This window comes from Pelodiscus sinensis, chromosome 14 (assembly GCF_052426305.1).
Source record: "Pelodiscus sinensis isolate ZL-2025 chromosome 14, ASM5242630v1, whole genome shotgun sequence".
NCBI lineage: Eukaryota > Metazoa > Chordata > Testudines > Trionychidae > Pelodiscus > Pelodiscus sinensis.
In genome coordinates, this window is record NC_143065.1 from 42,858,936 (window position 1) to 42,871,244 (window position 12,309).

General features: G+C 42.6%; 1 protein-coding gene across 4 annotated transcripts in view; it reads right to left on the reverse strand.

Annotated features, from left to right (window-relative positions):
• AAGAB (alpha and gamma adaptin binding protein) overlaps nucleotides 1-12,309 on the reverse strand; it is a 33,759-nt gene that overhangs the window by 3,756 nt on the left and 17,694 nt on the right. For 3 of the 4 annotated variants that reach the window (XM_075896868.2, XM_075896867.2, XM_075896866.2), the window contains exons 4-9: nucleotides 12,201-12,290; nucleotides 8,926-9,009; nucleotides 3,016-3,098; nucleotides 2,021-2,114; nucleotides 733-837; nucleotides 90-139 (exon numbers count right to left, since the gene is read on the reverse strand). In XM_075896868.2, coding sequence (XP_075752983.1) covers nucleotides 90-139; nucleotides 733-837; nucleotides 2,021-2,114; nucleotides 3,016-3,098; nucleotides 8,926-9,009; nucleotides 12,201-12,290 — 506 coding nt within the window. The remainder of the gene's footprint in view (nucleotides 1-89; nucleotides 140-732; nucleotides 838-2,020; nucleotides 2,115-3,015; nucleotides 3,099-8,925; nucleotides 9,010-12,200; nucleotides 12,291-12,309) is intronic. The other variant, XM_089782091.1, reaches the window with a different exon arrangement.

A 12,309-nucleotide genomic window follows, 5' to 3' on the forward strand; every position in this document is an offset into this window, starting at 1 on the left:
AATCCTCAAAGGCAGCTGCTATTCTGAAAGAACATTCAAAGCTGGAATCACATTTTTGAAGAATTTTAAGTTCTTGTTGCAGATCTCACCTTCTCGGCATGTAGTTTTCTCTGTTCGTGGGGCAATGTTGCTGCTTTGTCTGTAAGGAAAACAAGTGTAATGTTAAGGGGTAGCAGAGTTACTCAGAGAGCACGCGAATGCCAGCCTATTGCAGTGCACAGAGCTACTGGAGAATGAGAAAGGTAAGAGTAGAGACTTAAATTTCAAAAATTTACCTACATTGGAAATTCAGGAGTTCTAAGTACTTTGGATTTCTAAAGCTTCCTTAAATCTCAGGATTAGCATGAATTTCTAGGCTTTTTTTAATCAAATAATTCTTGTCATGGGTTTGTTTACAGACAATTGTGGAATATAAGACCATGATACAAAGCTAGTGTAGAATATTGGTTAGCTACTCCCAAGGGGTCTACTGTGGTGTTTTTAAAAATAAAGCACTATTTACCTACGATGAGATGTTCTACTAACAAGGGACTATTGGTTTCAAGGTAATACTAGTTACGGTGAAAGAGGAAGTACAAACGGTCAAAGTGTTCAACAAGATTTCCACCACTAGAACAGTAACTTTCCAGATGTTTGGATGGACACAGTGAAAGTCCCTGGTCTGCTAGCTGGCTTTTTGAATATTGACTTTTGGGTTACAGACAGTGTGCTCTTCATTTACAGATACGGTACCTTTCATTTCTTTCAGCTTTGAGAACAGTCTTTCAAAATTCTCCAAATCTCCTTCTCCTGTGGTAAGACTGGCTAGCTCTTGAATATCCATATCTAACAAGGGATCTGAAATAAGCATATTAAACGTTGATCTAAGCCGGGCTGTTCTGGCTGGCTTGCACATTAGAGTTTGATGAAAAATTGCTGGATGATATTAAAAAAATAATATATGGAGTACTAGTGAAAGTCTCCTGGCTCTCACTGCAATGTAATGAATAAAACATTTAAAATTTCCATTGGTTCAAGGCCTTAATTACTGTTACTCAGTTCTGACATGACACACATTACAAGGTGCTTTGAACTTTATCAGATTTTAAGAACATGGTTTAAAATGGCTATAAACATGTCAAAATTTAAGAGGTTTTCTTGCTGGTCATAACACTGTTGGCCTTAGAAATGGCTGGGGAGCATTACAAATTGAAGTGCTTGACTTAGGCAAAAACTAAGCAACACCATCAATCCCCAAAAAACTAGGATTTGGACAGTGCCCCTTAAACACTAAGCTGCAGGAAGGGGGCCACTCCAGCCCAGAGGGGCCTGCCACTAGAGGGGTGCGGGAGGGGACGCTCCAACTTGGCCTCAGCAGCCTCTGTCCGTGGCGGGCCCAGCCCAGCTGGAGCAGCACCATGGGTGGAGGGTGATCCAACTCGGCCAGAGCACCTGTTTAACTGGTTAACTGTTTAAACTGGATTTTAAATCCCTTCCACTAGGTTCCTGTCACTATCCAGTGTTGGGGTGCGCATATGTTTGCATATGCATCTTTCATCACGTGAAACTTTTTTCTAATAGGGAATACTAAATTCTTTGAGCTAATGGTAGGAAATATAGACTGACAGTAATGAAGGCTAAGATGTGTGTACTGTCCCTGAAGTGCTATTCTGCCACAAGCAAGCATGAAACAAAATTGCTTATCTGTAAATCTACTTCTCTGAAGTGTGTTTTTTTTTTTTTTTAAACTCAATTCCCACTCTTGGTCTTATGCTTAAAAGTCCCAAGAGCAAGCAGCCAGTCAACATGGTATTTTTAGAGAAGTACTATTATGTAGTTTCTAACTGGAGACTTTTCCGATATTGGTTACTCTGCAGGCCAGAGAGCTAAGCCACAAAATAATTCAGATGTAATGAGTAATGGCTCTCTTCCCACAGTTTTCTTTGGGAATGTTCCTTTTTCGTACACATCATGTTTTGGTTTCTGCCTCACCCCACAAAGCTCATAAGAATTTTGTGTACTAAGCAACGGAAGAACTTACCTACAATGCTGTCAATCTGTAAGTTGTTTGGGCTAGCTGCATCATCTCTGCTGTCTATGTGAGATTCTGCTCTCTCCACGGCTGGTGGATGAGGCTGTCAGAGAAACTACCAGTTATTACTATAAACCGAGAAGAAACAACTCTTTCTCTCTGCTCCAGTTCAAACATTCAGGAAGCCAACAAGAGTTCAGAGAGTCAGACGTTGATGACAGTCTGAGCGTTTAGAATAAGCATTCTTGATCTTCTCAATCATATTAACAATCTCTCAGCTGAGTGAAAGACAAAGCTACAGATCAAATACAGCTGTGGAGTAGTAATACAGAATTCAGTTCCTTGGTGTTTTCCCTTGGAAGCTTAGCCTTTTAAAGCAAGTATTTTATATCCATCTTAAATGCAAGCTTTTGAAGATTAAGCCCCTATCTTGTGTATCTTTACTGATCTAGAGTGCTGTGTAGAACTGTGGATGTACACATTGCTACCATGGTATACATCTTCCTAAGCTACTATGGTCCTGCAGATAAATGACTTAGGGCCTTTGGAGGGGCGGGGAAGGGCTCTCAAGCCATAGCTCTAATCTGGCACAAACGCTACTCAGCCATTAATGAAAAAAAAAAATCCAGCTTCTTGACTGGAGCTTTGTATAACTTTTCCTTGGCTTCAGCTCACTGTCTGAGGGAAAGCATTTACACAAATGTCCAAGAGCCTGTGATCAACATCCACACTGAAAACTCAACCAAGCTTCACCAGGGAAAGTTACAGCACTCCAAGGAATTGTGAGGACAGCTGTGGAGTTACCAACAGGCACTCACCTTCCAAGTATTCTTGAGAATAATGAAAGTTGCAAGTATTCAGACCCTGTGGGGTATTTCCTTTCACATTGCATTTAGAAAGGACACAGTGAGGAGAGGAAAATGAAGGTAGAAGACAAAGGAGGGAACCACATTGTGAGAGGGGAGGGAGGGCAGAGAAAGTGAGAAATAAGAATTACTGTTTACTTTTGTATCTTGGTTCTCTTCCGTCTCAATGCTGCAGTTTGCGCCTGCTAGCGTGCTGAGTAGGCCAAAGCCTTGACTCCTGTCTGAAAAAAGGGAGCTGTTAGTTTAGTAGAAAACGCAACATCATCCCCAAAGAGCTGCAGTTCACCAGGTAGGATGAAGTCCATCATAGGGAATAGCAGGAGCAGTATATAAATCATGATATAAACCTCTGCCTGTATAGTTTAAAATATTAAACAAATACCTACAATATGTGGATTTAAAATAAGGCTAGTACCTAACCCAACCATCTCCCTGATCCTGCAAACACTTATACACATGGGCTGTGTCTAAACTGGCCTCTTTTCCGGAAAAACTTGCCAGCTGTCTACACTGGCTGCTTGAATTTCCGCAAAAGCACTGACGATCTCATGTAAGCTTGTCAGTGCTTTTGCGGAAATACTATGCTGCTCCCGTTCGGGCAAAAGTTTTTTTCCGAAAAACTTTTGCGCAAAAGGGCCAGTGTAGACAGCAGAGAAGTGTTTTCTGCAAAAAAGCCCCGATCGCGAAAATGGCGATCGGGGCTTTTTTGTGGAAAAGCGTGTCTAGATTGGCAGGACGCTTTTTCACAAAAAAGTGCTTTTGCGGAAAAGCGTCCTGCCAATCTAGACGTGCTTTTCCGAAAATGCTTTTAATGGAAAACTTTTCCGTTAGAAGCATTTCTGGAAAATCATGCCAGTGTAGACGTAGCCATGCTTTACTTCATGCATGTGAGTAATCCTCGTATTAGTCGGACTGGGTCCTAAAACACTGACATGGTAGCATAATTTTTTAAGTGTTAAAATCAGGGACAAGGACTGTCGGAGGGATTAAAAAGCAAGAGTGTGCTTGGACATGATAGGCCCCGACGATTATTTAGAGAGCAATGCTGATTGGCACTTGGATTCCATCAGCCATTCCTCCCCCTAGTCCAACTGAAACTGTTGATTTTATTTTCAAAAATGCAGCAGGAGAGTACACACGTGTGGTTAACAAGGGGGTGGAGTTTGTTTCATGTACTGCAGGCAGCATCGGTGGGTGTGAATGTTTGTATTCAGCAAAGGAAATACAAAAAAAAGCCTGTTTATAGATAGCTCTGTTCTCTAAATCTGTGACCCTTTAATGTCATGAACAATAGTTGAAATAATGAATGCAGGATTAATGTAAGGGTCCATCAGGAACAGGACAATGTTTACTCAGACTGCATGATGCTCCATTTCTATGACCATACTGTGTATTTTAAAAAAAATTTTAAATCCCAAGACAGAAACATGGAGCTAGAACTAATTCATTAACCTCTCATCTTTGTCTAGCGTGAGGGGTTTGAAAACTGCTATGTATGACTAAGAGAGAAATCTAACAAGCAACATTTAATGTTGTGACACGTTTTGCAAGGCTGGCACGGACATGGAGGTATTTACACTTATTTGCATACTGTATATGATGGGCTCAGAGGACTTAAAGTATTTTTTTAATAGAGGATTTAGTCAACCAAAAAGTTCAAAGTCTATAACATGCTCTGCTTATACTTCAAAGCACAAGAATTCATGTCAGGAAAAAAATTACTTTAAAAGAAATCTGTTCTACATTAACATTGCACTAATGACAAACTTTAGACCCCATGTTGGATGATGTAATTTTTTTTTTTTAAAAAAAAACACACATTCCAATTCAATGTGTAGTTTATACAAGATTACTTTTTTCACCAAAACCATCAGTTATCTGGACAATTTGTAAAAATCCCTCAGTAATTTCAAAGAACTCCTTTTCTGTTTACTAAAGTTTGTCACAGAGGGGTTGGTTTGAGTGAGTGATTTTTTGTTCTAAAGCAGCATTAGCCTTTTACCGGGTATTTGTTTGAACTGGCTCTGCTGTATACAGTTTTATTGATGAAACAGGCTACTTGCCAGAGGCTTGGGGAAGAAGTGAATCAGTCGGACTGAACTGGCTTAAAACCTTCAGAGGCAAGAAGTGTGAAAGCATCTGAAGTATGCCAAGTAAATTAGCATGAGGTGAAGTGATAATATATTGGAACCCCCATCCCAATCTAGAATCCCTGAAAAAGTTTCTATAGGCTATGCAAAAGCTGAAAGGGGAAGTTTTCTCCTGAGCAAGGAGATTGAGGCGGCGCCCCTGTATTTGTTGCCCCTAGAGGGGGCCAGCCCCCTCTCATAGAGCTGCCTGCTGCAGGCCAGGGATGAAGTAGGGAGATGCCCCCCCTTAGCAGCTACTGTCTCCCCCCCCCACACACTTCGCTTGCCCAAGTGCAGCTCTAGCAATCCACACGCGCTCCACAGACACTGGTTCCATCCTCTCCCAGGCTGGTCAGACAACCTGCTCCAGCCCCCTCCCTTCTGGACTGACACACTGCCCAATCAGGGCCCAGCCCCCATCTGGCCACAGCATCCTTTCCCAGGCAGGCCCCGTGGCCCAGCCCCTTCTTGCTGCAGCAGAGGTAGGAGGGGAGGCTGCTATCCAGCTGCCATGGACAGATGGGAGCAGCACGCAGGGGGCGTAGCCCTCTAGTTTTATTGGCTGTCAAAATGATTATATCTTCTGGTACAGCACAGGAACGGGGTGAAGCATTGTACAGAATTCTTCCAAGTGATCACTACATCCCTCCCTGAGCAATGGCTGGCATAACTTACGGTTCCATTAGGTTAGCAGCAGCAGATTCTTTGCAGCATCACAAGTGCCAAAGTAAAAAGCAAAGTTTGCAACAGCTGGGAGATGCAAGCTGGCTGTGTCCCCAGCATTGTTTTTAGCAGCCCACTTGCTTACTTTGCAGTCGGGATAGGTTTGATCTATTGAAACACACTTTCCCCACATCCACCCACCCATTGTGGCTTTTCCAAATGCAGATTTATTCACTTTACACCTTTGACTGCCTCCCTGGGACTCTACCCACTCATCCAGCTCCTCAAGTGCAGCAGGGACACTACGCTGTTCAGTGGCTTTTAAACTGCTTTCGCCTCCATTTCCAGATGCAAGATTTGCCCCCAAAATTCTCTGGTTGGAGAGGAGTCAAGTCTACACTGGCCCCTTAGAGCTCTCCCCCAGCACGTGTGCTGTGGTTACACTTTCCATTAAAGTGCTGCTGCGGCTGCGCTTTAATACGGTCTGTGTAGCCAAAGCCTCAGAACAGGTAATATTTTGTCCTGGCTCAGAGCGGTAAACTGACAATCCTTGTCGTTTTGTGAAGGGGAGCTAACAATGCCTGCTTGGTTCCACTGGAAGTTGGAACTCAGTGTTTCTTAAAACAGGACTTCCACACTTCACTGCCTTGGGCAGAAAAGGGGTTAACGCCCTGCAAAGAAGGGAGAAAACTAGTCAGCCCCATGCCAGAGAACCTGCTCAGTCTCTCCCTGGCCATTGAAGAAAAGGAACTGCTTTATTTATATGGCCAAGAGTTACGTTCGCCTCTCCTAATCCAAGGAGGGGACTGACCTATCTGACTCCCAAGACCAAAAGGACTTGCTTTCTCCCTGCCAAAGCTGCACAGCCTCGGAGGAAAGCCTATTTATTTTCCTGTCATTTTGCACTTCCCTTCACCCAAGTGTGTCAAGCTGGCTGCACTTCATCACCGGCACGCCATTCACAACTGCCAGGCACAAAATAGGTATTTCAGATCCATACGGTCCAATGATTACAATTCAGCCATGTTGTACCAAAATGCTCACTGTGCTCCATCATCTCACTGGATAAGAGCGCCTGATTTCTGAGATGGGTGTGGAAGCAGCAAACGTTCTTAGTGGAGAGAGAGAAAAGGAGGCCCCGTAGACTCTCTCAGTTAAAACTGACTTCAAAAAACCCTTTGAAATATTGGAGAAACAAAGGCCTGGATATATTCCAACTGTTAATCTTTTCATATATTCATTCTGTGTAATGGACTCTGAGTAGCTTTAATCTCCTAATTATTTAAAATGCATTTCTTACAAATGTAAAACAGCTGAATCATCTGCATTTAAATTGAAGCAACTACATACAATAGGTATTTGCAATCTAGTTCCAATAGCCACTCCTTGTTTAGAAGTTACGTTAGAAGAAATCCTTATTACGTAATCATCCAATCATTTCCTGTAAAAACCCTCACACAAACAAAGGCAAGAAGCAAGGCCAGGCAGCCAGTGACTTGTGAGGGGTCAGCCAGGAGAGAAGCAAATGTTTTACTTCTGCTACAGCCAGTTTTTAGGCTGAGGAGGAAGAGCTGACAACAGAAGATTGCCACAGGTTGCACAATGTTTTATTTAGGCAAACAGGGCTCTGTTCTCTTTGAAAGTATACTCAAAAGCAGAAAGAGTGTCCAAACGTAGTTCATTTCCTGACAATCAATGCTACATGGCTACTGCATGGTGGAAGTCTTTAAATCTGGATTCTCAAGAAGTCTGACCTTTACAAAATACACTAGTGATGTATGGGAACTTCCGCTCCATGTAGAATTCAGCATATGACTGAGTCCTGCTCTTCGGTAATACATCTGTCAAATGCAGGATGTAAAGCCAGGAAACAAGCTGTCAAAATAAGTCTGTCATCCACTCTAATGAAATGATTTACGCAATCTCAGGATGGCTGTTGGTTTTACTGCGCTTACAGCTCTATAAAGTTGAAACCTTTTTTGAAATCTCATTCTGACTTAATACAACAGTCACCAGGTTAATTTAAAACCAATTTCCAGTTTAGTACTTAGTCATGTTCTACTGGAAGAAAAGGTAGTCAGTGATAGGAACTAGTAAAGACCAAAGACCTTTTAATGCTCAGCCGCTGTGGGGCGCACGGGAGGAAGGATGGGGGAGAATGAGCCCAAGTCCTAGAGAAATGTGCTAGAGCAGAGGTGACTTAAACAGGAGTAGGCTAACTTGGTGCCCCCCCCACAGCCTTCTTGAGTCCAAGGCACAGGATGTATTGTGTCTAGAGAATGGTTTACCAGTAGCTGAGACAGTAGAAATCTAGGGTATAAATATCGGATTTTAAATATACCCTAGGGTAGTGCTATTTTATTCTCCTACTTTGGACAGTACTTGGGGAGAGGCCAATATTCAGTTCCATGAAGTCAGACACACAGAACGAATTCCTCAGCAGACCAAGTCTCCTCCTATAACCAAGGGGTAGCCGCTCTTTTAAACTGTTAAGAGCTGCTCTGTGGCTCAGTGTGAGGCAATATAAACCAGGTAGGGAAGTGCACTGAACTAGAGGTAGCGTCATGACAAGTTTTAGAGTCAGAACTGACCTCAGGCAGGCCGCCTCCCTCCCAGAGCTTTCATGTCATTTGATCATGAAGCATCTCTTACCGAAGACAAACACTAGAATGCTTGAATGCAAGCAGTTCTGAGTACTGAGGGAATGCTGGGAGATGAAGTGGGATTTAAGGCACAGAACCTCAGAATTTACCTTTAGGGCACGACACCCTAAAGAAATTGCTGGACAGCCAGCCCCCCATAAGCACTCAGGACCAGCTTGGTTTTTATGTACCGTTTAGAAAGGATTGATCTGGTACAGGTTGAACCTCTCTAGTCTGGCACCCTTGGGACCTGACTGGTGCCGGATCATGGGAGGTCAGTATTGTATAGTAGCGTTACCAACCTTTCCATTGCTTACTGGGCTCTTTAGGGGCAAGTTAGAGCTAAAGAACAGCACAGAACACAGAGCCAGGACTGGTGGCTGCAAACAAGCTTTATGGGACCACAGGAAACTTGGCCACACTCATGATAAGTGAACAGTTGGCTAACTAAAATCATGTTGGATCATGGATGTTGCCGGACCAGAGAGTCTCCGACGAGAGAGGTTCAACCTATACTTTAAAAGGCTGCTGAACTTAAACTCTAGCTATAGGTCCTGAAAACGATTGGCATTAACCCAGCCAGAACACCACCAGGAATAGCCTTGGCTACATACCACTCTTCATGACGACATTGGACCAGACATTGGCATTCAAGGCTTGTACGATGCGGCTCACCCCCGTGGTCTCTGGAAAGTCATCTGAACAAAGACAACAAGACCCATGTAATTTCTATCAATGCTGTTCTGAACCATAACATTCTTGATAGCAGAAAACTAACTTTGAAGAAAAGTCACCTGGTGCATCAGCAGCACAAATGGAACAGAGACCAGACCACATTCCAGATTCCAATTACACAGCTAGCAAACCAACCTGATAAGACCTGATGACCACTACCACCGACAGGGTCAAGGCAGGTCAGAAAACATGCCAACCGTCTCCAGGTTGGGTCAGAGAGGCTCTGAACACTTCCACCTGCTCATGGGAGTGTTGTGATGACATCTGCAGGCTCTCTTCCTGCCCACCACAGTATTGAGAGGTGTGTGCTGGGACCTGTTGGCAAACTCACTCTGCAACACACCCAGCGCAGCAAGGTGGAAGCTGGTAGGAGTAGAGACACAGCAGCTGCTTACATACTGAACCACTGAATAGGATCAGCCATGAGTGTAAGTGCTGGTACTATGCTATTGAGCAGACAGATACTGAAAGGGAAGGGATATACAAAGTAACGTGACACAGGGAAATCATTTCCCTCTTTCATACCCTACAATTTTTGCTAGGTTTTTACATTTTTTAACTGATTGCTCTAGGTCTTCCATGGGTCTAAGCAGCATTGTTCTCTCAGCCTTAAAATGAAGGGTTTGAAATGCTGAATATTTAACAGACAGCCCCCTTGCATGTATCAGACATTTGAATTACAGGTGATACCAAGTCAAACACTAAGAACTGAAATTATGTCCCCTCGAGGTGAAGCAGGTGTCAGAGTATTGCTGTCAAAATTCTGCTCTTGATGGAAAAACTCCTAAACCAGACAAGTCTGGGATTTTTAATGTAAGAAGCAATCCATTCCTCATCCCTCCAATAATCTGACCTTTATACACCTTAACACAGCCAAAAAGGAGGCAAACGCCATTTTCCCTTTGCAGGTCACTCTTAAGTAGACCATAGAAGAGGGCAAAGATGTTTGGCCAGCTGACCAGTTCCTGTTCATAAAGTGTCCATTCTCTACTATTTAAAAGATCTAGGAGACAAAAAGTCTGATTAAATTTTCATTAATTGGAAGACGATTACAGGGAAAGCCTACAATTGTGTCTCTCTGGAAACTCACTCCAATTGCTCCTTAAATTACTATAATCTGACAGCTATTTTTATTATTTCAGTTTTCTTACAGTGTGCATCTGACAGCACTTTATGTATAGTCAGTTTCACCATTTCCTTGGATTAGTCAGTTTCCCCTGTTTGTGGAGGTCTCTCACAAAGCAAAAGGGAAGAGAAAAACATTTTAAGACAGGAAAATATGACTGCAAAAAAAAAATTCACGAACATCAGTGGGATGACTCATGCACAGGTCTAGTAAGTGACGTTACCTTTAATGCCTTTTAAAAATAGCTTTCAAGGTGACAGTGATCCTTAGGTTTAAAATATAAACAAAAAGCCAAAGAGCAAGGTCTCTCAGGAGACAAAGCTTCAGAGTGACTGTCACAAGGCTGAATTAATAGTTTCTGCTTTTATTACACAAAATAGCAGACAGTGTAGTGACACTGAGAGCTACAAGTCAGCTGTAGCAGCTCCTTTGGTAATTTTGAGCAGATCTTGGCACTATTTCTGTGCTGCATCCATTTTATGTTCCTGGGTAAGCATTTCATGTAACAGGTTTATAGGGGAAACAAGTTACTCATTAGAATGCATGTCTTTCAATGTATGAATCAGTGATATGTTAATGTGAGAAAGGTACGAGAGAATGTATCACCACTCAAAAGCTAACATCCTGGCTGATAAGTAATATTACTTAACATATTTGAATCACTTTTAAAAGAAAGTATGTTTAAAAGAAATTTCCATGAAAAAAAAAAAAAAGCATTAGTAACTTGTACTACAAAGTTTACAACTCTACCCTGAAAAGTGATTCAAAATGATACTGTGTGGTTTCATACTTGTCTCCCAGTAACTTTTGTTTGCAGGTCAAAACAAGCTCTTTTCCCTGTCATGCCTGCAAACTCAAACTGATCTAAGAGACAAGTTGGGTTCTTTCCTTCTTGTATAGCACCAGTAATGAAGGGCCAATGGAATATGGAACCTTGTAACTATCTGCACAGAGATTCTTCAGGTAAAATTAACCTCTCCTTGACAGTTGTGCATTTCCATCGCATTCCATGTATTTGAACTGACAAGTATTACTGAATAACTATGATGTTTGAGAACGTAGCTGATTGTGTGGGCTCTACAGGGGTAACTGAAACAGTAAACACTTGCCTCTTCTCTACACACAGGAGAGCTGCCTGTGGAGGTGCCAGAACACAACCACAAGAGCAGAACATCACATTTGTCACCACAAATGTCAGTATAATACACAAAATATTGTTTCATTAGTTTTAATTCTGAACATACAGCCACACAAGCAATTCTGAAACTGGTTTGTTTCCTGCATAATCTCTCACTCACACACACACACACACACCCCTACCTCCCTCACTCCCTCCCCCAACCCTAACTCCGTCCCTTGGGGGGAGAGGGGAGCCAACAAAAAACCTAGAAAATGTTTATTCAAAAGGTAATTTAGTAACCAGATGACAAGAGATCATTAAACAAGGTTTGTATTTTATGTTTGGTTCTTTTCAAAGCCTTCAAAGTTCTACAAATACTTTTTCCTCCCATGCTTGACACTGTCTACCAGTTTTGGACAATACCAGATGCCATGCCCCCCAGAGAGAACAGAATAGGGAATCATCAAGTGATCCCTCCCCCATAACCCATTCCCAGCTTTTGGCAAACAGAGGCTAGGAATGCCATCCCTGCCCAGCCTGGCTAATAGCCATTGATGGACTTCTCTTCTATGAACTTATCTAGTTCTTTTTTGACCCCCTTATAGTTCTGACCTTCACAACATCCTCTGGTAAGGAGTCCCACAGGTTGACTGAGTGCTGTGTGAAGAAGTTTTTCCTGTAGATACAACATCAAGAACAGCTGTATTTCAGAAGAGAAGACCATGGAGGAAACAACCAACTTCTCCTAGGCCTGACAGGGAAAGCCCTTTTACAATATAAAACTAAGCACCACTCTCGCTCAGAGTATTCCAAAGGCAAACTTAGTAGCACAGAAACAAACCACAAGTCCCTTGAAGTTGCCACAATCACATTTTTTTTTCCATTCTAAGAACAGGTTGTAACCCTACCGTCTTCATCTGGAAGATCCTCTGGCCTCAGTTCCACCAGTTCAAAACTGTGTTGGATGCACCACTCTTGAGCTTTCTGTCGGGTCACACCTACGGTTATGAAACAAAC